General features: G+C 42.8%; 3 protein-coding genes across 5 annotated transcripts in view; 1 reads left to right on the plus strand and 2 right to left on the minus strand.

Annotated features, from left to right (window-relative positions):
- Positions 1-2,568, minus strand: part of Kiaa0586 (KIAA0586 ortholog) — a 95,691-nt gene extending 93,123 nt beyond the window's left edge. The window contains exons 1-3 of one of the 3 annotated variants that reach the window (XM_052185691.1): positions 2,462-2,568; positions 1,771-2,049; positions 246-319 (exon numbers count right to left, since the gene is read on the minus strand). In XM_052185691.1, coding sequence (XP_052041651.1) covers positions 246-319; positions 1,771-1,969 — 273 coding nt within the window. In that variant the 5' untranslated portion in view covers positions 1,970-2,049; positions 2,462-2,568. Of the gene's footprint in view, positions 1-245; positions 320-1,770 lie in introns of all 3 variants that reach the window. The other 2 variants (XM_052185690.1, XM_052185692.1) reach the window with 2 other exon arrangements.
- Positions 2,569-3,058: 490 nt separating this feature from the next.
- Timm9 (translocase of inner mitochondrial membrane 9) lies at positions 3,059-15,688 on the plus strand. Its single transcript, XM_052185696.1, has 5 exons — positions 3,059-3,192; positions 8,414-8,499; positions 11,985-12,061; positions 13,031-13,126; positions 15,167-15,688. Exons 3-5 carry the CDS (start codon positions 12,023-12,025, stop codon positions 15,299-15,301), a joined length of 270 nt encoding a protein of 89 aa, XP_052041656.1. The 5' UTR covers positions 3,059-3,192; positions 8,414-8,499; positions 11,985-12,022; the 3' UTR covers positions 15,302-15,688.
- Positions 15,689-15,721: 33 nt separating this feature from the next.
- On the minus strand, positions 15,722-26,200 carry Tomm20l (translocase of outer mitochondrial membrane 20 like). Its single transcript, XM_052185695.1, has 5 exons — positions 26,065-26,200; positions 25,884-25,927; positions 20,451-20,532; positions 16,706-16,848; positions 15,722-15,794 (listed from the first exon to the last, which is right to left on the minus strand). Exons 1-5 carry the CDS (start codon positions 26,198-26,200, stop codon positions 15,750-15,752), a joined length of 450 nt encoding a protein of 149 aa, XP_052041655.1. The 3' UTR covers positions 15,722-15,749.

The raw sequence follows: 26,200 nt of genomic DNA on the forward strand, positions 1-26,200 counted from the left end.
TTTAAAAATCTTCATAATAAGCTGGGCGGTGGTGGCATATGCCTGTAATCCCAGCACTCTGGGAGGCAGAGGCAGGCGGATTTCTGAGTTCAAGGCCAACCTGGTCTACAGAGTGAGTTTCAGGACTGCCAGGGCTATCCAGAGAAACCCTATCTCGAAAAAAACCAAAAACAAACAAACAAACAAAAAACAAACAAAAACAAAAACTTCATAATATTGATATGACTTGGAATTCTTTTACTTACACTTTTATTGGATGCAGGAAGATTTTCTGACAGAGGCTGGTGATACTGTTTGACAGAAGTTAAATCCAATGAGCCTAAGAAAACAAAAGAGTCACTGACAGCTGTGTTGTGGTATTTCCCAGGGGACTGAACCCAAGGCTCTTCTCATGGTAAGCTCTAGCACTGAACCACCAGTCCAATCGGAGAGGCTTTTTAATCAAAGCCTGACCCTGAGCAACTGTGCAGGCATGATACAAGAACTGAGAGTCTTGGGATTAATGTAAAAACCAAATGTGAAGACACTTTCCTGTAAGAAAAGCTGAGAAGATATATTTAAATTCATTCTAATAAAAGGCCTTATAGCTCATTATTTAGCAAAACAAGGATGAGTTAAAACAAGGTTAAGCAGGCAAGATCTAAAATGTTTTAACAGCAGCTATGGTGTGGAAGATCTTTAACTGTAATGCTCAAACACAGAAAGATGAATTTCTCTGAGTTTGAGGCTAGCCCATTCTACGGAGTGAGTTTTAGGCCAAACAGAGATATATAATGTGATCCTCTCTAAATAAATAAATAAATAAATAAATAAAGTGAGATTTTAAAAAAAAAAATTCAGGGTCTGGAGAGATGGCAGGACAGGTAAAGGTGCTGCTGATTGTGCAAAGGACTGGGGTTTGGAGCCTCCAACAGACAGCTCACAATCACCTGTTAAGTCTGGCTCTAGGTAGATTTAGCTATTCTGGGCTCCAAGGGCACTTGAACTCAGTTCCAGACACCCATACATAGACACACATTGAAAATGGTATTTTTTAAAAATCCTAGAAGATATTTTATCCAATGCAGAAAAAAAATATGAGATTTACCAGAACAAACCTTGTATATATCAGGCATGGTAGTGCATGCCTTAATCTCAGCATTCAGGAGGCAGATTTCTGTGAGTTCAAGACCAGCCAGGATAAGGGAAACCTTGTTTCAAAAACAAAAAAGTCTAGTAGATACCAAACTCTGAATTAACAGACGGCCTACTATTGTGTACCTCCAACATGCAACAAGCATATTGTAGTTCTTGCATATACATTCATTACTATGATCCTTAAAATAATCAATACAATTTCATAGCTCTAAACAGGACATGTTGATTGTAAATACAAATGCCACCAAAGACTGGAGGTATGCATTTTCCGTACCAGACTGGATAGCACTATCCAGAGAAAGTTGAGCACTTAGTAAATATTAAGCAGCTTAGACAAGCTCACTGTATCCACCATGGGTATAAACAAGAACAGGATACACAGACCATACCAAGAACAATCACAAGAGGAAATATTCCAGTTTCATTCATTCTACGTGCTGAAACCTTTTGTAGAACCAAATTACTTTTCAAACATCTATACAAATCAGACCTGAATCTTACATTTGAGACTATAAACATTGACTCCTTTAAATCTGCGGAATGCACAACCCAAAATAGAGACTGAAATAAAGACTAACGATTTATAAAAAAACGTAAACTGGGTGAGAAACTGAAACATTTGGAATCACATACCACATAACGTTCCATTTGAGCTAGTTCTCGTTCCAACAGCAAGACGTTTATTTGCAGGCAGTGCTGGAGGCACACGGGACAGCTCATCTGCCACCTCAGCCAAGTTATTCCCATGGTTTGGAGAAAGAACCTCTCGCAGTCTCCTTGCTGGCATTTTAAGCCTTTCCCCCCTTTCCAGGCTAAACTCAACGTTTTTCATATGGTTAGTCACAAAACAAGGTTCTTAACAGAGGGAATTCTAGCTTCAGACTTAAGGACACAGTTTCACCTCTTGGAGCACTAGGAAAAGGAGCAATGGTGGAAGTGAATTAGAAAAAATATCTAAATTCCAAAAATAATTATGAAGCAGTCGTTAACTTAGAAAGTCTATAGACAAAATATACACAAAGCTGTACATTTCAATTTTGACTTTTAATCCAGGGCTAAATACGACAAGAATGTCTTGATCCACTGGGTCTGTTAATGCACCAAGGAATTATGCCAAGAGCAAAAAAGAAGCCATCGGAACCGTTCTAGAAAAGAAATCCTCCAAACCCTGAGCTGCAGCAGAAAACCCCAACAGACGTGGAGGCGGGGTTAAGGTTTGTTGTGAAGACCCAGCCGAGGCGGTAACGTTAAAATCGTGTTTTTAAAACATCACCCTCATAGGAGCTTAATAGCTTTCTACCAGTCCAGACGCAATTTCGGACACCTCAGTTTAGTCTTCAGCGTCTCCACAGAGGCCGGCAAACACGCCGTCTTGATTTTGATATAAGAACACCTTCGGTTGTTCGCGGGTCAACACAGTCTTCCTTGAAAACCCGCCCTTGAGCGTCAGCACGCATGCGCGCAAAGATCCAACCCTCCAACCGGAACGGGAGTGTTCAGGTGCTCTTACATTCATGCCCGTGTGGAAACAAACTCCCAACGTAAAAGACTTCAAGGAGATGCGACTTTTTTTATTTTAAAGGTAGCATATCGCGTTTATGTTTGGATAAAGTGCTAAGTATTCCTAGAGAACTGACAAATTCTCGATTGGCCCGTAAACACTTTTGTTTACCAAGGGTTATTTACACTGTAGTCACTGCAGACCGTTAGAAACCTGGGGTTAAGCATATTAGGCTTTTTAGAAATTTCGACAGATTCCGTTGCCGTGGAAAGGGGAGTGAAAAGTACAGAGAGCACTGACTAACAGATAATCACAAACGTTAATTCTTCGGTGATTTTAGAATTTACTTGGGCACTTGCTTTTCTTCCTGCATTGTCCCACGTGGTAACGAATCTGCGTCAAAGGGTCTAAAGCCATGCTTGACATCACTGCCCCCACGTGTTCTCCGCTATCCAGCGGCGCGGCGCCCTCTCAATACTGACCCTCCGAGCTCAGACTCTGCACCGCAGCCCTTCATCCCGGTACCGGTGTCAGATGCGAGATCCTGTGGCTAAGTATGGTCCCTTTCCTCTGCTCTCATAATCCCGGGTTCGCGGGCAGTGGGGTGGCAGCCTTCACTCGGGAAAGGTAGCGGGCTGGTACTCCGGAGGGAGCGGCCGCGAGCACGCGGGACGTGGGGCTGCACAACCGGCTATGCAGCGCTGCGCAGCGGGAGGCCAGACGTGCCCCGAAGGCCTTGTCACCCCGGGGGTAGGAACCCTAGGCCCCGAGACACTGCCCACCCTGGGCTGGAGAGCTCAGGGGCTCGCTTTGGGACTACTAGGTAGCCAGTCACTCGGTGACCTTGAGCTGTCAGACAAGAGGAGCCCCTTTACTGAGAATCTCTAGACTTCCTCAGCTCCTACCCTGTCTAGAGTACAAGGGCGCTCACCTTCCCCAGGTCTCCTATTGGAGAACGCACTGCTTAGAGCTTTCCCATTACGCCTTGCTAGAGGCTTTTAAAATGGATTTTAAAATAAAAAAGTAAAATAGGTTAGGCAAAGTAGAACAACGTAAGATATAAACCTAAGTAACAAATTTTATCTCTTTCATTTCAAGCTATTTACGTTCCTAGCATAGGGTAAAAAAAAAAAAAAAAAAAAAAAAAAAAAAAAAAAAAAAGGCACCTTAAAGCCTCACCATTGGACAGCCTGTTACTTTGTTGTCGCTATTTGATTAGTTTTGTGATTAATCACTTCTCTTTTGTTATATTTTTCTTTTGTTGTCCCTTAGATATATCTGTTGGTTCACAATTTGTTGTGTAAGTGTATTAAAAGACCAAATGACAATGTCAGAGCTACAGGAGACCTTAGGGATGAATTAACTTCTGTAATTTCTATATAAAACTTAGATATAAAAATAAGTGACCTTTCACCTCTAATTTCAAAACGCTGATCAGCTGCAACGGCAATCAGTAAAGTAACCTGAGTAAATAATTTGTAACGGAATGTCTGACCCGGGGCTCCACCCCAAGTAGTCTTGTTCTCATCTTCCTTGAGGCTAGACTTTGAATCCGAGGAAACAATAGGAATTCATTTTCAAGTGCTTTTAGCTAACGCTGAGTTAAGAGTTGCCTGTTAATGCTGGGTGTAGGGGCAGCCTTTAATCTCAATACTTCTGGAACAGAGGTATATCTACAAAGAGTTCCAAGACAGCAGGGGCTACACAGAGAAACCCTGTCTCAAAAAAAGACAACAACAAAAAACCTCGACTGTTAATCCCACAACCTAATCAAATCTGCAAATAATCTAAAGGGTCATGTGAAAGATAATAAGATAATAAAATAGTAAAAATTCTGTTGAGCTCTCAAAATAGATACTGACTGATAGCCTATTAAACTATTAAAAATAGTTTAGGGGATTATTATTCTTTTTGTTAACATTTTTTAACCATGTTTCTCTCCTCACCTCACTCTGCCTCTGTCACCCTTCCCTGAATACATCTATAGATACACTTTGTTTCACTGAAGCACTTGCAAATAAGTTTCACACATTATGAACTTGAGCCCTTATTGTTGTAATCTGTGCCTCCTGAAGGACATTACAGTCTGGAAAGATTATCACACTTAAGATGGCATTTAGATTTTCCTAATTATTTAAAAATTGCCTTTATTGTTAGAATAGTGCCCTGCTGCCTTATGTCATTAAAAGGCCAGGTCCCACAGCTAGAAATGATGTCTGTCTCTTTCTCCCTCCCTCCCTTCCTCCTCTGCTGAGAGCCTGGAACTCAGATCTGAATGCCTCTCCCAGGTGCTGGGATTAAAGGTATGAGCAACCCCACTTGGCAGGGCCCGTTTTCTTAACCTTATCCTACAAGGGAACTGTGTACTGGCTTTCTTTTCAGGGACTGACTGCTCCTCAAAAAGAAAATCGTTGCTGATTGAGGATGTAGTTTAGGGTGACAAATTGCACTTAATTACAGTGACAGACATCTCAAACTGTATCAGCTACCCACTCTGTATAGCATTTTTAATGTTATAAAGATGTGTGAGTGCTTGTTTGCATGTGTATCATGTGATTGCCTGGCACTTGAGGAGGCCAGAGAGGAGTTCCAGTTCCTTGGAACTGCTATTGCCGGCTGTGAGCTCTGTGGGTACTAGAAACCGAACTTGCTGCAAGAGCAATAGGTACTCTTGTTTTGTTTGTTTGGGGGGTGGTTGGTTGTTTTTTGAGGTGGGGTTTCTTGGAACTAGCTCTGTAGACCAGATTGGCCTCAAACTAAGAGATCTGCCTACCTCTGCCTCTGCCTCTGCGTCTGCCGCTGCCTCTGCCTCTGCCTTCAGAATGCTGGGACCAAGGGCATGCGCTAACTGCCTTGCTGCAAGCACTCTTACACTGAGCATCTCTCCAGCTCCTCATAATATTTTGAAAACTAGTCTAATTTTCTTCAGTTATTCTACAATATGGATTTTCCTAATTATTCCTTCATGACCAGAAAAAGAGCCAATATTTTTAGACCAGAATGCCACTAAAGTAATGGTGTGTGCCCTAGAGCATCGCAGAGGGGATTTTGCCTAGTGGTAGCAGCTACCTTGTGAGATGCTAGATTGACCCACTTAATTATGGTGGTAACTGTCTTATCTTACCAATGAGAAGGGACAGAGTCTTCATAAGTAAACTACAGAGGGGCTTGAACACAGTGGGTATTTCTTGTTTCTTAGAATAGCCCTTAGTTTTTCTATTCAAGGGCTTTGATGGAACCCCAAGGTTGTGAATCATATTACCAGTTGTGCAGGGACTAGGAACAATTGTAGTAGCTAAGGATGTTAGAAGAATCACTTATTATAAATTAAAGTCTTTCTAAGATTTGGTGTCAGAGTTGGTACAAATGGACATATTATTTAGAAAGAAACATGTTAATCCTCTCCCTACCACACCCTTATTAATTACTTTTCTTTTTGTTTTGTTTTTCTGTGTAGCCCTGACTGCCCTAGTATTCTGTAGACCAGTCTGGCCTCAAACTCAGAGATCTGATGCCTGCCTCTGCCTCCCAAGTGCTAAAGTCCGGAGTACTTTAGTCCTGAGGACATAAGCTATGCACTCCCCTGCCCAGTTAATTACTTTTCATTATTAAATTTCTGGAAATTGTGAGATGAAGAAGCAAATTTCAGGGTGCTTGGTCACTCTCCTAATCTTCTCCAAAAGATGGATTTCCTTTCTGAGAAGGAAATTTGTTAGTGTGGGATTTATGGATGTTTGTTACAGTTTTTCTCTTAACCCAGCTAGCTCCCAAATAATTGAGACTGAATTATTAAATTTATTTAATAAGCTGGGCGGTGGTGGCGCACGCCTGTAATCCCAGCACTCTGGGAGGCAGAGGCAGGCAGATTTCTGAGTTTGAGGCTAGCCTGATCTACAGAGTGAGTTCCAGGACAGCCAGGGCTACACAGAGAAACCAACCGCCCCCCAAACAAACAAAACAAGAGTACCTATTGCTCTTGCAGCAAGTTCGGTAACTGAGCGGTATTGCTCTGTTTTAGTCGTCTAAGCTAACCAGCTCCCTCCAGTCAGAACCCCTATGGTGCCTGCACTTTAGTGCTGATCTGGCTGTCTGGGCAGCAGGTGTTTTCTCATGGTGTTGCTTGGACTCTCCCTTGGCAAATCCTCCTTTTTCTCTCTCTTTCCCTCCTTCCCTGGCTGAGAGGAAGTCCAGCCCTATCCTCTGCCCTGATCAGTCATTTACTGATCGATCAACTTCTATATTGACCAATCAGGATATAATTGGGGAGCAATGTTTTACAACTAGATACAGGAACACAGAAGTCAGCATTTGAATAATACAAAAATGATCTTTGCACAGTGTGCAATAGCATGCCTACAAAATTAATTTGGGAAGAAATAGGTGCATTAGAGAAGAAATTACAAGCTGCCCATGGTGGTCTATACCTGTACTCTCAGCACTAGTGAATATCCCAAGTTCCAGTCCAGCCTGGGCTGTGTAGAACATTCTAGGACTCATGAGACCTCATGTCTCAAAACACATAACACAATTTATACTTTTTTTGTTTTGTTTTGTTTTTTGTTTTTTGGATTTGGTTTTTTTGAGACAGGGTTTCTCTGTATAGCCCTGGCTGTCCTGGAACTCACTCTGTAGACCAGGCTGGCCTCGAACTCAGAAATCCGCCTGCCTCTGCCTCCCAAGTGCTGGGATTACAGGCGTGCGCCACCACCGCCCAGCTATGAACATACTTAATAAATGTGAAGATACAGTGAAAAAAATCAGAAGATCTTATAACAGTTTTGTATATTTGGAGAATATTGTTATATAAGTAACTTATTGATCCTTAAAGTTATCAGAAGAATCCCAAAAAACTTTAAGGTGTAGCATGACATTGTTTATTTTTAAAAGTATGCTTGTGACTGTAAACTGGAGACTATATAAACTAATTTCCCTTAGTAAAAGGCAAAGGAACCTGCAGGTGTAACTTGGTGATGGAACATTTGCCTCACATGCCCAGTGCTTCGATTTAAGTCCTCCGCCCACAAGGGAAAGCCTGCTTTATCCTGTCATTCAGTTTGGGAGTAATACAAACGAAGAGCCTTTAAAATGAGTTAGCTGCAGGGTGCGTGCTGTGCACCTTGGTACTGGCGTTCGGCACTGGAAGAAGAGAACGGCCCCCCAGCTGTCCTCCTGCTGGCATATGCACAACGGTCAATGAAGGCGAACCAGAATATCTCCTAAAGTGTGTAGTAGCTGGGCAGGTAAAGGTACTTGCTGCACTAGGGAGGCAGAGGCAGGCAGATCTCTGAGTATAGGGCCAGCCTGGTCTACATAAAAATAACAACCAAGAGCCGGGTGGTGGTGGCGCACGCCTGTAATCCCAGCAGAGGCAGGTGGATTTCTGAGTTTGAGGCCAGCCTGGTCTACAGAGAGAATTCCAGGACAGCCAGGGCTATACAGAGAAACCCTGTCTCAATAAAACCAAAACCAAACCAAACCAAACCAGAAACAATGGCTGGAGAGATGGCTCAGTGGTTAAGAGCGCTGACTATTCTTTCAGAGGCTGTGAGTTCAGTTCCCAGCAACTGCATGGTGGCTTACAACCATCTGTAATGGCATCCAATGCCGTCTTCTGGTGTGTCTGAAGACAGCGACGGTGTACTCATCGCATATATAAAATAAAGTCGTTTTTAAAAAAAAAACAACAAAACCAAACAAAAATTATTAGCCAAAAGAAATTTAAGTTTCATTAAAAAGGGCCTTCAGCAATCATATTATAATGCATTTGATTTTCAGGTAAGAAATTCAGTCTCACTGAAAACAAGCAGAAGGTGGAGCACTTGCTTTTCCTGAGCAGAAAGGAAACTGATGCATCAGAAAAGGTTTGCACTGATAAAGTCTATTTACTCTGAATTTCTGTGCTTCTCTGAGATGTTGGTTAGCCACAAAACTAACTATTCTGTAGTCATTCTCAGACCTAAGTTTACGCGGCTCATTCTTTCTAGGGATGATCTGAAAGTAACCCAGTTTTAATATTTGCCTTTTCGATAACAAGCCATTTGATCTGATCTCTGAAAAACAGGATCAAACAAAAGAATAACTTGGGCTGGGAAGATAGCTCAATGGTTAAGAACTCTTGCTGCATTTCCAGAGGGCTACAGTTTCTCAGTGCCCGCAGGTCAGGCACCTCACAGGAGCCTGTAACCCCAGCCCCAGGGGATCTCACACCCTCTTCCAGCCTCTGTAGGTACTTAAACTCAGACATGCACAGAAAGGAAATTGTTAAAAGATAAGAGATGACATTGACAAAATCACTTAGTTGGGCATGGTAGAACACACCTATAATCTTGGCACTTAGGAAGTATGGGTAGGAGGATCTGGAGTTCAAAGTCCTCCTTGATTAAAAAAAAAGAACAAGTTGGAGGCCAGCGTAGGCTGCATGAGACTGATTGTCACCAGTAGTAGATATATGTGAGGGGTGTGAAAAAATTGGCAGATACCAGTGTATCAATCCCTGACACAGAACATGTAAATATTTCCTGTATCTTACCATGCAACCTCTGAAGAAAGTCAAGAATTTCAACCTAAAGAAACACAAGATTAGATGTAGGGAAAACCCAAGATTTTTGCATTATACCTGTTTCTAAGGACCTCTAGAAAGGAAATGAGTTGTGTCATTTTCAGTGTGAACTGGAGATACCTGGTTTGCAGTGTTTGCTGAGTGTAACTGAGCCTTCAGTAGGCAGTGTGCGGGTCAGCAAGTATGTTTCATTCTCACGTTTTAAAGTTCCCATCAAACAGTAGCTTCATTTGCTATTTAATTCTAGGCAAGTAATATTACCAAATCTTAGATCTTTTCAGGATGCTTTTCTTTATGTAACTTAAAAAAAACATATATATGTATTTATATGTTTGCCACATGTATGCAACTGCCCTTGGCAGCCAGAAAAGGGTATCAGACCCTCAGGAGCTGGAGTTACAAGTGCTTGTGAGCTCCTGGTAGCATGGATGCTGGGAGCTTCTAGTTGACTGGAAGAGCAGCGAGCACTGCTATCGTGTGAGCATTTCCTCAGCCTCTTTATTCAGAGATGATTACAGGCTCATGGGGACTTGTCATATAGAGATCATTTATGCCCTTTACCCTGCTCTGCAGACAAGGAACAGCTTACAGAACTAGACCACAGGTCACAGATGCGGATACACCATCAAGACACAGTACATTTCTATCTCATAGGTCTTCCATGCTCCTCTACCCCTTCCTCCTATAGCAACTATACTATGTTCTGTATTCATGTAACTCTGTCATTCCGAGAATATTTCAGCCAGGGATGTTGGTGCATGCCTTTAATCCCAGAACTTGAAGTCAGAAGTAGGAGGATCTCTGAGTTTGGGAACAGCCAGCTCTATAGTTTGTTCTGATCCAGTCTACATAGTGAGTCTCCAAAAAAGAAAGAAAACAGTATTTCATAAGTAGAATCATACAGTATGTAATCTTTTAGGATTTACTTTTCCACTTTATTGATTACCTGCTATGTGAAAGTTATTTCAATCAAGTAAATTGATTCCTCCCAGTTTAGTCTTCATTTAGCTACACTAGTCCTTTTGATTAGCCTCATCTTACCTATATTAGAAACCTTGCTGAGATCATAGTAAGACTTGCATTAAATGTGTCTGTCAGTTTAAGAGAAAATTGACATTCTTATTATATTATTGAGCCTTTTCAGTCTATGAAATTGTTCCTTTTTCTGATAGTTCCCCTTTTTTATTATTAAATGTTGTGTTTTCATAGTATCTATCTTAATGATTTCCCCTGCCCTAACTACTCCCTAGGACCGCCTCACCTCCTTACCTATCCAACTTTATGTTCTTTCTCTTTTTCAAAAAATGAGAAACAACCCCTACAAAAAACAGAAATCTAAACAAGTAGGCAAAAGATGAATAAAACCAAAAAATGCTAAAGCCAAGCAAAATGAAACAAAAAGCCCACAAAATTACATTGACTTAATTTTGTTGGACAACTATTGCCTCTCATTTTGGGAGGGGGCTGGAAGGGTTTTTTTTTTTTTTTTAAACAGTTTTCAAGATATGATATACATGTTTGGGTAGGTTTATCTTTAAATCTTTCTAGAAGGGAATCACGGTAATTGGTATTACATTTAACTCCACTGCGCATGTGCCGTTGCTCAGAAAGAGAAGTGCAGGTTTTTTGTTTGGTTTTTGTTTTTGTTTTTGTTTTATGCCAGCTAAGCCTTGCTGGGCTCCCATGTTAGTTCTTAGAGTTCTTTGTGGATTGTTTGGGGTTTCAGATCAGGATAGGTCTGTGCTTCCCTTCTTGCCCCATTGCACTTAGTAATATTCTCCTTGTGCCACATAGACATCTCTCTTTGTCTACAGTTATTTTGAAGCCCACCCAGGTTGGCCTTGAACTTGCTATGAACCCTAAATTTGACCCTCCTGCCTCTACCTCTACATCTCTAACACTGGGGTTTACTCCTCTAACACTCAGCTGCTTGCCTAAAGTCTTAGCAGCAGGTATTATCTTTCAGTAGGTTGAATTTTATCAAAAAGTTTTTAGCATAATCCTTAGCACTCAAGAAGCAAAGGCAGGAGGAACATGAGTTTGAGCTAAGTGCAAACTACACAGTGAGCCCTTGTGCCTGGAGAGAAAACAAAAAGTGATACCGTGGGGGCTGGAGAGATGGCTCAGCAGTTAAGAGCACTGCCTGCTCTTCCTGAGGTCCTGAGTTCAATTCCTAGCAACCACATGATGGCTCACAACCATCTGTAATGGGATGTGATGTCCTCTTCTGGGGTGTCTGAAGACAGCTACAGTGTACTCACATACATAAAGTAAATAAATATGTTTTAAAAACAGGTAAATGGTGTTTGTCAACAATTGCTAGAACCTATACATAGATTAGTAATACAGATTAGAGTTAAATTTGACAACTAATAGGATAGTTATGTAAATTTAGGAAGAGTTTAAGAACTTTCTTGGTTTCCCTTAAATCCCTACTATGAAAGGGACTTTAGTAAGTATTGTTACAGGACTGTTGGACACTGTCTTAGTATTGGAGATTTGATTAAGACAAAGCCTGTGAGTCCCATAGCTAGCATTAGAAAATAAGTTATTGTCAACTGAGTAGTGGTGGCACACGCCTTTAATCTCAGCACTCATAAGGCAGAGGCAGGCAGATCTCTGTGAGTTTGAGACCAGGTTATTCGACAGAGCAAGTTCCAGGACAGCCAGGGCCACACAGAGAAACCCTGTCTCAATAAGAAAAAGAAAAAGAACTGTTGTCATTAAAATCTGTGAGGTTATATATGGATGGCTTAAAAATATATTTATAAGCTGATTTTTTTTTAGCTTTGAAATAAGGTGACCAATAAACATACTGAAAGAACATGGCTGCACAGATACCAGAGTCTGACCAGATCAAACAGGTAAGACACTGCAAGTAAGGGAAAGGATCTTAGCCAGGGATGGTGGCACATGTCTTTAGTCCCAGTACGCAGAAAGCAGAGGCCAGCCAATCTCTATGAGTTCAAAGCTAGCCTGATCTACAAAGTTCCAGGACAGCCAGGGCTATATAGAGACATTGTCTCCAAAGGCAGTAGGGGTGGGTTAAAAAAAAAAAAGATTGCATAATTGTGGAGCTGTGTTATTCAGTGATCCCATAGTTTAAATGTTTATAATTTCACTTCCAAAAATGAATAATACCTTCATGTAGTATGTCTGTAATCCCAGAATTTAGAAAGCCCATACGGAAAGATTGTATTAGCCTGAGCTACATGGTTGTGGGTGGAATTATGAGGTAATTATTTACTCAAAGAACATAAGAGTGTAGCATTTATGTAGTGTAGCATTTATGTCCCGAAACCATATTTAAGAACATTAAAAAGTGTATGTTTGCCGGGCAGTGGTGGCGCACACCTGTAATCCCAGCACTCTGGGAGGCAGAGGCAGGCAGATTTCTGAGTTCGAGGCCAACCTGGTCTACAGAGTGAGTTCCAAGACAGCCAAGGCTACACAGAGAAACCCTATCTCCAAAAAACCAAAAAAAAAAAAAAAAAAAAAAGTATATGTTTATTTTGCTTTTGAGGCCAAATCTTGTTATGTTGCTCAGGTGAGTTTCTAAACCTGTAGATTCGTGTGATCCTGGACTTCAGCCTCTTAAGTAGCCAGGACAGGAGACGTCACTCCACTGCAGATGCTGTAAACTCTGTACTGGACAGCAGTTGAGAAAAGTACAACTAGGAAGGAAGACGTGTGTGCGCTTTAAAGCTCCTTAAGTCAGCAGACAGATTCAAACGGGGAGGGGAGGAAGGGCTGTGACGGATAGCACGTCCCAGTAGCAGTGAGTTTCAGCTTCTTGAGTACAGTCTGGGTTTTAAAGCACTTCTCGTTTATAGTTTAAGGAGTTCCTGGGAACCTACAATAAACTTACAGAAACCTGCTTTTTGGACTGTGTTAAAGACTTCACAACAAGAGAGGTGAAACCTGAAGAGGTATGAAAAGTTCTTACTAAAAAATACAAAACCCAAATTTGTCATAAATCACAGAGTAAGCCAGGCGGTGGTGGCACACTCCTGTAATCCCAGCACTCTGGGAGGCAGAGGCAGGCAGATTTCTGAGTTCGAGGCCAGCCAGGGCTATACAGAGAAATCCTGTCTCGAAAAAAAACCAAATCCAAAAAAAAAAAAAAGCACAGAGTAAATCCATCTAGGCATTTCATTTGTTCTTTCTGACTGTGCTGCCCTTTACCTGCGGTTGTTTAGAAGAACCAAGTCAGTCAGGGACCCAAGATGCCAAGATTAACAACGCCAAGTTGAATTTAGCAGTCACACTGCATCAAGGCCGAGCATTTATAGACCAAGTAGGCCACAGCTGAGTTACAGTTCCAGGGCAAATGTTCTTTATTGGCTTTTCAAGACAGGGTTTCTTCTCTGTGGTAGACCAGGCTGGCCTCCAATTTAGAGATCTGCCTGCCTCTGCCTCCCAAGTGCTGGGATTAGAGGCGTGGCCACCACCTGGCAACACAGGAGATGCTCTTTATCTGCTTTTGTCAAGGTAGCAGTGCTAAAGAAGTCTGGCCCTGAGCAGTTGGATTGAGCTGTGGAAGTGAGCACATGAGCACACTTGGGGACCCAGTGCTGGCCGGCACCCCACTTCCAGTGTCCACATAAAGGTGTTCATGTATCTATCTGTTCAGAGTGAGAGAGCTCTTCCAGCGGAGAAGTCATGCTGAAGTATGATATCCATTTTTTAAAGGAACATGTTGTAGCACCTTGCAATTTCATAGTTAAGCTTTGACATGCAATACACTTATTTTTAAAAACCATACTTTATTTTTATACCAATACAATTTTACATATTAAATAACACTACAGTAGAATGCTTTGATGTAATTTTAACCAGAAAAAAAGAAGAAAAATAAGGTTATTAAAAAACTTCCCTATAACAAAAAATTTTAGTCACTTTTTCAGAATGGGACAGATAGGCTCAGTGAGCAGTCCTGTGAGTTCCTGACACAGGTGGCTAATGGGATTGGGAAGCAAACCCCAACCTTCAGCCCCTGCCTCAGGATAACACATACCAGAAAATAAAGATTCTGACAAGTTAAAACTGGAAGAGAATAGCTTTATCATCTCCATCATGACTGAGACGTTCCGTTTACCCACAATCCACCTTCTATATCACTTCTAGTTACCTTCTTTTAGTCTCCTTTGTGAATCTTTGGACTTTACCCATATTTATGCCCATTCACAGATACACAAGTATGCGTTATAGACTAGGATCTGAGTGTGAGGGAGGACCTCGAAGATTTTTTTTCTGAGCTTGGGTCACCTCAGTTGATACTAAAAAGAAAAAGGTTGAAAGTGGTGGAGGGCTGGGCAGTGGTGGCACACGCCTTTAATCCCAGCACTTGGGAGGCAGAGGCGGGCGGATTTCTGAGTTAGAGGCCAACCTGGTCTACTGAGTGAGTTTCAAGACATCCAGGGCTATACAGAGAAACCCTGTCTCAAAAAACCAAAGAAAGAAAAAAAAAAGTGGGAAGGTTCAGCATTTGGGAGGCTAGGGCAGATGATTTTGAAATTCCAGACTGGTCTTGGCTATATAACCAAACCTTGCTCAAGAGGAAAAAAAAATGTTTTGGATGAAAATATCCAGAAGCAAGTTTCTCATAAAAAAGGAGCAAACCTTCTGGGTTTATGTTTGATTATCAGTCTAAATAAGGAGATAGAATTGTGGGTCTTGAGGATAGAGAAAATCTCCAGACTGAAGTCCATTCAAATCTAGGCTGTCATGAAGGCAGGGCAGGACACACTAGTGTTCCTGATGCCACAGACCTGGAGAGACTTCGCGAGCTTTACTTCTCAGTAGAAGGTGAAAGCATAAACAGCTTAAAGCTATGAGATTGCAAGCCAAGGGTAGCACTCAGTTTGTAGATCTACCCAAAGAAAGCACTGTTCCCTGTGGTGGCTCCTTCACAATACAAAAATGTTTATTTTTGTGTTGCCTCTTGGATCTTCCCCTTGTATTTCTAGGTCACCTGTTCAGAACATTGCTTACAGAAATATTTAAAAATGACACAGAGAATATCAATGAGATTTCAGGAATATCACATTCAGCAGAATGAAGCCCTGGCAGCCAAAGCAGGACTCCTAGGCCAACCACGGTAGAGAGGTCCTGAGGTGTGGACTTGCGCTGAAAGATTGCCAGCAGCTGTTGCAGTCAGAACGAGGATTCATCTGGTGGAGAATCCCCTGACACACAGCAGGAGCCGTGGTATACCATCTGTCATGACTACCTGACCAATGGAAACCACTGGAGAAAAACCACTGTTCACCAGAAAGAGTCAAAACAGAAGGCCTTCCTGTGCAGTAAAAATGGTAAGATGCGGTGTTGGTGAGGCCTTAAGATTCATCTGCGTGGTCACCGTGATTGCAAAAATAAACCACTGTTCCTTTCTTTGTGACTGTTAACTTTAAAAGCAAAATATGTGTCCAATCATGTATGAGATAGAAAAAATTTATTACTAAAAGTAAAATAAATGAAAATATCATTGAGCAGTTGTTTTTACTGTACAGAACACTGGGTGTGGATGCGCTGAGATGTTTTCAGTCAGGATCATCCTTCAAGCGCTTCTTGCTCGTGCATGTCTGCCTCAAGTTGCTGGTGAATACACAAGACAGTTACTTGCTAATCATTTCAAGGCCCTCGTTCTCCTCCTCGCTGCTTTGTCAGCTGAGACCCTGCACCTTCTTATCCTAGCTGCATTTTGATATATCTAACGTTAAGGAACATCGCTTTCGAGGCTAGCCTAGATATGGTTATGGCTGGTATGCTCTAGTAGAGTCTTACAGTTTATTTAAAAACTGAGAGTCTGGGTTAGTGAGGCTCAGCAGCTGATGGCCCTTGGCACGAAGCCTGTGACAACCTGAGTTCCAGCAACCACATGGTGCAGGAAAAGGACTGACTGACCCAGACTGCCCGTGCTTCACACACACACACACACACACACACACACACACACACACGCGCGCGCGCACACACACACACAGGCACCCCAATGTGAATGGTTTAGTGTAAACACAACTAATATGACCAGTTGACTAAAATGAGCCAGAGTTACATTTGTATCTATGGCTAATACAGAAACAAATTCAAGCATCTGCAAGAAATTCTAGTGGGTAAGTATAACTACTTTGTTTTATTTTGTTTTATAACCAAACTGGTGAAAGAAAGAGCTTACAGACTTTATTTGTTTCCAATCTAAAGTCACAGGACAACACTGGTATGTTTAAATTAACAAAGCTATTTCTATGTCTTGTCACAGTGAGAAGTACCACTCTGCTTTAAAATTGCAATGTTAAAACAAATATAATAACAAAGCACACAGTTCATAGTAGAACATGGAAAATAAGATACTTGTAGTACCTTAATGAAAGAAAAGAACCAGAAATAGATATTACTTGTGAACTTTGGTGGGAAGAGGTCCACATTCATACCACTGTTCCTATAATCAAGTCCCCCATGGTTATCTACTGTCTATGTTTTACAAGGATAATTAAATACATGCTCACCTGGCAAATAAGGGGAATTTTGTACAATAGCATCTGAAAAACCTCAGGAGGGAGTGTTTTTTTGAAAAACAGCAGTAGCTCCTTTGGTTGCCCACACACTAAAAGGGCATTGGTGAGATGTTCAAACCCCATTCCACGCTCCCCTGAAACAGATTGGTTACATTTAAGCCAAAAAAATCAAAGAGTTACTGTTGTTAATAGTTACTCAGGAGGAGAGAAGCAGGGTGGCCATGAGTATGTATGTTCGCATGAGTGTACTCATTACCCATAGAGGCCACAAAAGGAAGTCAGATGCTATGGAACTGGAGTCTGGGGTTTTTGCTTGTTTTGAGGTAGGATCTCTGTGTAGTTCGGGCTCCTGAATGTTGGGGTTTAAGATATATGCGTCACACCCAGCCTTAGAACCAGAGTTACATGTGGTTGCTGTGAACTTCCTGGTGTGAATGCTGGGACTGGAGCTGGAACCCCTCCCAGGCTAATTAGTGCTCTTCTTGGAAGAGCAATACGCGTTCTCACCGATAGCACCATCTCTCCAGACCTTAGGCAAAATGTTAGTACTCTTTAAAATGTATATAAGTGACCAAGAAAGGATCAAACACCTGTCACTGGGCAGTGGTGGCACATGCCCTTAAGCTCAGCACTCAGGAGGCAGGCGAATCTCTGAATTCGAAGCCAGCTTGGTAGATAGGCCAGCTCTACACAGAGAAAGCCTGTCTCCAAAGACAAAAATGTTAAGTACCTATCAAACTAATGACTATTTTGACAAATCCCATGATGAGTCAAAAGCACAAGTGTGAGGGAGAACACTGGGTGTCATGTGAAGAATTTTATGAAAAATTACACGTTTACTCAACATTTTAGATGTGCACTTGCTTTAGAAAATGTTCTGTATTTGGGGCATAAATCTTGCCTGTTTTTAGTAATATGAGTTGGCCACCCATGTTTGATTGGTAAAATATGAGAGGTGAAACATCTGCTATGGTTCATTTTATAACTACATATTTATTTGATATGTATGGGTGTTTTGTGTGTGCATGTGTGTCTGTACACTAATGCATGCATGGTGCCAACAGAAGCCGGAGGAGGCCTGTGAGGCCCACGTGGGTGCTAGCGATGGGACCCAGGTCCTCTAGAGGAACGGCCAGTGCTCCTACCATTGAGCCATCCCTCCAGCCCCAGTTTGGTTGTGTGTTTTGAGACAAGGTCACACCATGTAGCCTTGGCTGGCCTCAAACTCTTGCCACTGGTTAAATTAAACTTTTAGAAAATAACATGAATTATACATTCAGATGAAAAAAAGACTTACATGCCACTTTTAAGAAGGAAAAAAAACCTAAGTTTAAATTTTTGTTCCAATCATCCTTATTCACCTTTAAAGTTAAATTATTACATAATGACTCTTGGGGGATAAAATGATAAAAATGTGCAGTCTTGTGTTAGCACCAGAGATACTGCATGTCTAGACCACCTAGTAAACAGTCATACATGAGTCAGTAACAGAAGCAACCCGACTTGTTTTTTCCCTTTTGACTTAAATCCAAATTTTAATTCCTCACATCTTCAACTAAACTTAAAGTTGAAGGGTTTTGTCCATTTTAATTTTCACACACCCAGGAAGTATCCAGACTGTTCTTTGAATGACTCCCCCCCCCCACCCCTGTGAGGGACCAGGAACTGAACTTCAGTTCTAACCCTGAGCCACACTGCAAGTACATCCACAACTATCTACCCACATCTTAGGAGCCAGCCTCCTGGCTTATACAACTTGAGGAATCCTGTTTAGGAAAAGTACAGAAAATTATGAATAAAAAATTGCTCCGGGGCTTGAAAAGATGAAGATATTTAGCATAACTTCCCCTGGCTTATGTAGAGTTTCTCTTGTTATATTACATTGGCAGTTCTAACTTCATTAAAGCTAAGTTTTGATTAATTTGAAAAGGGACTATGTGAAAGCAAAAATTAATTTGCTACCATTCTTTTAAGCTGAATAACAATCATGGACACTTACAAGTTGTGTAGGCTGTTGATTCCCTTTTGTCTGTTTAGGAAGATTTGTTTCTTCTTGAGAGATTTTATGAGTGCTTTGCCTGCATGTCTGTATGTGCACCACAAGCATGCAGTGCCCAAGAAGAGGATATTGGATCCCCTCGACTGGAGTTAGGAAAGTCGTTAGCCACACATAGGCGCTGGGAACTAAACCCGAGACCCCCACAAGAATAACGGCTGCTCTGAACCATCTCTCTGCCCCTAATTGTTTTTATAAGTCCTAGATAATGTTACCCACTTAAATACAGGCTAATGCACAAGATCTTTTGAGAGGAAAACAAAAGAACGCTTTAATCCCAGAACTTGGGAGGCAGAGGCAGGTTCCAGAGAGCAAGCTTCAGGGCAGCCAGGACCACACAGCCCTGTCCCAAAGAAGGAGGAGAAAAAGAGAGAAAGGAGCTGGTCCCCCTCAACCCTAGCGCTAGGGAAACAGAAGTAGGTGGATCTCTGAATTGCAGACCAGTCTAGATAGTAAGTTCTAGGACAGCCAGAACTATACAGAAATGAGAGGAAGAGAGGAAAGGTCCTCTTCCCTGAAGAGATTTAAAGTAACTTCCATAATCTTATGGAGAGTTACTCTGTAATTGATATACTCTTATCCGTTCTAACCTCATTAAAACTTAACTGTAGCTCACTTGAAAAGTGGCTCTACCTGAAAGCAAAAGTCGATATAGAATAAAATATTAAAATGTAAAATTATCATTAATGTACAATGGTTTTAATCGTCCAGAGGATCTGACTTAATTCCCAGCACCTGCATAGTGGCTCACAACCTCCAGTTCCAGGAGCTCTGATGTCCTCTTCTGACCTTTGAGGCCAGACCTATGTGCAGGCGAAAAATAAGTGCTGTGGTGCAGGGAGCTCGCAAACCTTGGGGAAAATACTTAATGAGTATAATCCTTTATCTTCAGCATCAGTTTTTCCTTACCTAAGTCACACCAAATTCTTTTCCCTTGTAGTACTTAGCACCAGAATCAAGACACCAGTGCTACATACAGCATTGGTACAGTGAGTGTATCACCTACTATCACTTTAGCAATGCTGTGAGGTGCTTCAAGAGTTAGGTGAAAGTTCAAACACAGCTGTGGTCATAAAGTGTAGGCCCCTACTGAATTAAACAGGAAAATGGCCTTCTGTAGTGAAGTATAAATATTTAGAATATTTAAGTCAGAAAAAAAGGTTGGTTTGATATTGTTCTTTTGAGACAGGGTCCTCTATGTAGCCATGGTTATCCTGCAGCTCACAGGTAGACTGTCCTTGAACTCAGATCCTCCTGCCTCTGTCTCCCAAATGCTAGGATTAAAGGCGTGCATCACCATATCTGGCAGGAAAACTTTTTATAAAGCATTTTGGATTATTTTTTGGAGACACTTGGTAGCCCAGGCTAGCCTCAAATTCACAGAATTCTCACCTCAGCATCTTGAAGTTTTGAGATTACAAGGATGTTCTACCATACCCAGGATGGGGATAAAGGCACCAAGTCAAAGACAGCTTCTTGTCACTGAAGTGAGTTGGTTACCACATCTAGCTAATTTATCTGATATTAAATATTTTTTCCTTTTTTATTTTTCTCTCACTCAATCCTCTTGCTTCTGCCTTCCAACTACTACTGGTTTTGTAAATATATGCCATGCCTAGCTAACCAAACAGTTTTTGAAGAAGATATAATTAAAACTTATAAAAGATGTTTTATTCTTACCTCTAGCTAAACAAAGTTTTCCCAGCTGCACCTCTCGAAAAAAATATTCTTGTAGTTTTTCCTTCTTTACTGGATCCCATAACTAAAGGATTTATAAAATATGTAACAATGAGTGATAAATGTATACAGTTACTTTCAAAATTAATGTTTATTTTTAAAGTACCTCTTAACAAATAAATATACCCATTTAATAAAAGAAGCCAGGCTGGTGGCACATACCTGTGTTCTCAGCACTTGGGAAGCAAAGGCAGGTGGACAGTGTTCGATTGAGAACATTCCAGACCAGCCAAAAAGACAAAATGAAAATTCTACCTCAATAATAAACAATGTAAAAAACACCTCTTAAATCTGACCTCTAAACCCAATGGACGAGAAATGTTTTTCTAACTTCTAAAATGCAGTTACAATTTCAGGTGACAGGGAAAAAAAACACGTCAGTTGCCTGCATCACAGTAGCCTGCATCTTTGTTCTAAAAGTCGACCTTGGTATTGATACAGTGAAGGTGGCTTTGTCTGTTGAGGGATCATTTTCTTGCCTGGGTTAGTGTTAATCTAGCAGCAGTAATTTTCTTTCTAGTCTGTGGGGTCATTTTGTCATTTGACTGTAATTCTTAGTCAAGAAGATAACATTCTATACGCAAACTATCTCTCAGAGGGGCAAAGTGCATGGTTGGGGATAGGGTGTCATGGTGGTTGGTCAGAACACTTTAGTCTGCTGTAGTCTATCTCAGGAATGCAGCCAAGGCCACAGAGGACATCAAGGATGCCCTGCCTAGGGCTGATCTTCCAGGCAGGCCTGAAAAGGGGCTTCCTTTGGTCAGTTAAAATGAACAACTAGTGGTGACAGGTTTTACTGGGTATATGGGAGGGGAGCAAACTCTTCCAAGGAGAAAAAGTTGGGGTCCAGAACCTTAGGGAATTTTTATTTTCCCCACAAATAATCAACAGAGAGTGCTGGTAAAACTCTAGTGCTTAGGCTCCACTCTGACCTACAAAATAAATATGGGGTCAGGAATCAGAGGTTAGCGTTGCCACAAGCTCAGGTCTTGGGCAGTCCACTCTTAGACTCACAGCTGCCGTCAAGGTTTCCTCTGCTATGTCTGACTGGGAACCACCTGAGATGCTGTGTTTGGTCACTTCATGTTTGTTTTGCATGTTTATTCTTGTGAGTGCAAGTGCATGTGTGCACGTGCACATAGGAGACAGGGACAGCCTTAAGTGTTATTCCTTAGGTCACCCACCTTGCTTTTTGTTTTTACACAAGGGTATCAATCCTCTGGAACTAGAGTCACAGACTGGTGAGCCGCCATGTGGGTACTGGGAATTGAACCTGGTCCTCTGGAGAAGCAGCCAGTGCTCTTAACCACTGAGCAATCTCTCCAGCCCTCACTATGCTTTTTGAGACAGGGATCCACCTAATCTCTGCCTCCCTAAGTACAGGGATTTCAGGCACACACCACCACGCCCAGTTCTGTTGTTGTTTGGTTTGTGGTGTAGTCTGGGGATCAGATTCAGGTCTTCACACCTGCGCAGAGAGCACAGGACTGAATGAGCTATCTCCTAGAGAGCACTGGACTGAATGAGCTGTCTCCTAGAGAGCACTGGACTGAATGAGCTGTCTCCTAGAGAGCACTGGACTGAATGAGCTGTCTCCTAGAGAGCACAGGACTGAATGAGCTGTCTCCTAGAGAGCACAGGACTGAATGAATGAGCTATCTCCTAGCCCTGTTAAGCCAGAGTTTTGCTATGCAACTCAGGCTGGCCTTGAACTCACATCCCTCCTGCCTAAAATTCCTAAAAAGCACTGGGATTACAGGTCCCAGCACACATGGCTTGTCTTTTGTCTGCACTGTTTCCTTTCTTGCCCTAGGCAACCCTGATGAGGCAGACCTGCGGAGCATAGTGGGAAAGCAGGGTCCTAGTGTGGGGAGAAAGGGACCAGCAAAGGCTGGAAGAAAGTATTTGCTTTTGCTTCATACATCTATAAAACGAAAAGGTTATTGTAAGGATTAGGTGAAAAACTGGACAGATAGCTTGGTTGTTAAGATCACCTGCTGCTTTCAGAGGATTGGAGTTCAGATCCCAGCACCAACACTGGGCAGCTCACAATGACCTGTAACTCCATCTCCAGGAATCTGACACCCTCTGCTGGCCTCCAGGTTCACCTGCATTCACATGGTGCGCAATCGCACATATGTGCGTGTGCACACACATACACACACACACACACACACACACACACACACACACACACACACCACCACCACCACCACCACCACCACTAGGGAGACAGAGACAGGCAGATCTCTGCAAGGCCAGCCTGGTCTATGGAGTGAGTTCCAGAACAGCCAGGGTTACACAGAGAAACCCTGTCTCAGAAACAAAGAATTATGTGAGAAAACATCTGAAAAGTCCAGCATCTGCATTTACCATACTTTAAGTCATTTGGGTTTTCATTATTTCTAATCCAGATTGGGTTTTGTCATTAACCTTCCACCTTATCTTCCACATTGACACCAAGATTTTCTTTTTTAAAAAAATAAATAAGCAGGAATATCTATTCCTGAAGTAAGTTACTGCCACAATTGTTTATCTATCACAAACGAAAAATTGTACAGACTTTACAGTTCGTCATTCAGTCTTCCAAGATGATGACACCAAACTACCACTCAGCTGTCTCCCTTACACAGCACACGCTAGATACCACAACTTCACATGTGTACCTCTACACAAGCTGTTTCCCTGTAGTCACAACAATATTCAACAGATATGCTATGGACAAATAAAATATGCCAGACTATTCTAGGTGCAGTCAGTGGGGAGCAAAACACTGACAAGGTTAGAAGGAGCCTGGGTGAACAAGCCGGACACATGAATCAAGTATCCCACGCCAGAAGCATTCAAGGGCAGCAGGCACTGGGCGTGCACAAGTGGACAGGAGTGTCCCAGACTGCCCAAGTCCAGCTGGCCAGGGAAGGCCTCTGCGCACATGCCTCGTGCCTCGAGTGCTTCTGCCTGCTTCCGTAGCTATGTCGACAGTCTCTCCGACTTCCCCTTTCTCCTTCCCTCGGTCCTCTCTCCAGTCATCATGAACTGGAACTCAGTTCTTTCCAGGTCACATTCTGCTCTTGCCAGCCCAGTCACCACAGACACCGAGAGAAAGGTGTCATTTTTATTCCGCTCACCCATGTTGCTGCAGTAACTTACTCTCTTTTCTAATCCTTCTAGCACACCCATGCTTAAGGAGTTTGTTTCTTTCTGGTTTTTTCCTTTTTCTTTAAAGAATGTTCCTGCTCAGAAATCCACTGATTTCCTACCAAATCCGGAAGCCCAGCTGTCAGAACAAGCCTCCTCTGATCCTGTCCTTACTGAGATCAGCTTTATCAGACGCGGTTCTTCACAGTGAGCCCTTGGCCAGATGGCTTACTGATCAGGCCTGGCACATGCCCTATTTCCCTCCCCTATGCACAGGCAACACCTTCAGTCCTAAAGGCTTCCCTGAAAGCATGTCTCACCTGCCACAGCATCCCTGCCTCAGACCAACGACAGCCCCAAAGCCTGATGTAGGAAGAATTGGATTTTTCCAAAACAGTCAATAGCAATATTCCCCATGTAAATGTATTTTCAGAGCCTTCCCTGTCTCCCTGTTAGGAGATGGAATCTATTTCCTCTCCGCTTGAAACTGAGCAGCCCTCAGAGCTGTGGGAAGAGTTGCTTCCTGGCACATTCAGCTCGGCATGAGCTCCAACACAGTTGTTCTCTTCCAGTGTTTGGTGACTAGACAATAGCTAGACCTGCCTGCCTGCCTGCCTGCTCCTGGGAACCCAGCCCAGCATATGGTGAGGACCCACAAACTGTATGACAAGGTCACATGCAGGCGCGTGCCAACAGTTCCAACTAAGTGAACACCCAGCATCACGTGGCAAACATAAGGGGATGTGCTTTCAGACAGTCATTCAACATACCGCCCCGGAGCCAGCTTGAGGAGAACTGAGGCTGTGTAGAGCAATGGTGGTATTCTCTGCCCAAACCAGCTCAGACAGCGGCAGACCCACAGCAAGCTTAACCAAACAATAAGCAAACTGAGTAGCTGCTGTGCCAATTCCACGCTGAAGTTGAAAAGGTTCTCTTTCTCCAGGCTCTTGTTACATTCGCTGGCCTTGTCCCCTCCCTGTCTTACTCCCCTGTTGCTGCTCTCTGCCAGACCTACCTCAGTGCCTCACACATAGCAGGACCTTAAGTAGGCACGGGCTGATCACCCGAAAGATGGAAAGGTGAGAACTCGCTTGTACTTTTGAACTCCTGTGAGTTAACTAAAGCTGGACCAATAACCAAGATGACCAAATTCTCTCTGAAAATAATAAGGGAGGGGACTGAGGAGCTGGCTTGGTGGTCAAGAACACTGCTCTTCCTGAGGACCAAGGTCCAATTCCCAGCATCTATACGGCAGCTTGCAACTTTCTTACCTCCAGTCCCAGAGATCAGATGCCTTCTTCTGACCCCTAAATGGTACCTCGATAGACACAGGCTGGGAAAACATCCATACACATTAGAATAAAAGGCAGTTTTCAAAAGTAACTAATATGAGCAGTGTAACGGTTCAGCAAGTTGAAAAACACTTTTCCAGGGCTGGAGAGACGGCTCAGCAGTTAAGAGCACTGACTGCTCTTCCAAAGGTCCTGAGTTCAAATCCCAGCAACCACACGGTGGCTCACAAGCATCAGTAATGAGATCTGATGCCCTCTACTGGTATGTCCAAAGACAGTACTTAGATATAATAAAATAAATCGTAAAAAAAAAAAAAAAAAAAAAAACCACCTTCCAGCAAACCTGACCAGCGACAGGAGAGAATGGACCCTCTCAAGTTGTCTTCTGATCATCACATATGGGCCATCTTCCTCCTCTGTCTAAAAAATAATAAGCATAAAACTGTCTCCTTCTAATAGTGTTTTGTTTGGCCCAGGCTAACCTTGAACTTCCTCCTGTCTCAGCCTCCCAACTGCTGATCCAGCACACGTGAGGATCAAGCCCCCTTTATACTTAAAAACAAAACAAACAATAAGAAAAAAACTTTAAAAAAATGTGTATGGGTGTTTTGCCGGCATGTACGTCTGCAACCACGTACATGCCTGAGCTTCCTGGAGGACAGAATTGGGAGGCAGATCCCTTGGGATTGGAGTTACAGATAGTTGTGAGTGACCACGGGATGCTGGGAATCAAACTTGAGTCCTCTGGAAGAGCAGCTGGTTCTCTTGGCCGCTGAGCCATCCCACCAGAACTTCATACTGTGTCCTTATCAGACCCACTTTTCCTTTCTTTCCTTCCCCCTTTGTAATTTGAGGGTTAAAACTTTATAAAGCAGGTGTGCCACACTGGCAGGCCTCTTCTCCCTGGGCTTCTAGAAGGCTCCTTGGCAGGTCTGCTGTACTTCACCTGCCTGGCGGGCGCTGGGGCCTTGGGCTGTCCAGCTCTTCTCTCTGCAAACACAGGCATGAGCTGGCTGGAGTGCCAGTTAGCATGGACCCGGGTGGCCGGGGGCGTTGGCCTGGGAACTGGCCTAGGCTCGGCCACCCTCCCCCCCTCCCTCCCTCCGTCCGGGCGCGCTGGCACTCACTGTCCCGCAGGCAACGGCGGAATGCTGGGTCTCGGTGCTGCCTCCTGTCCTGGTAGACGCAGTAGCCAATCAGGACAACAGCGCCACCCGCTGCCAAGACCGCCAGCAGACGGACGCCAAGGCGGACGCTGGGCAT

The sequence above is a fragment of the Apodemus sylvaticus genome, chromosome 6 (genome assembly GCF_947179515.1).
Source record: "Apodemus sylvaticus chromosome 6, mApoSyl1.1, whole genome shotgun sequence".
NCBI lineage: Eukaryota > Metazoa > Chordata > Mammalia > Rodentia > Muridae > Apodemus > Apodemus sylvaticus.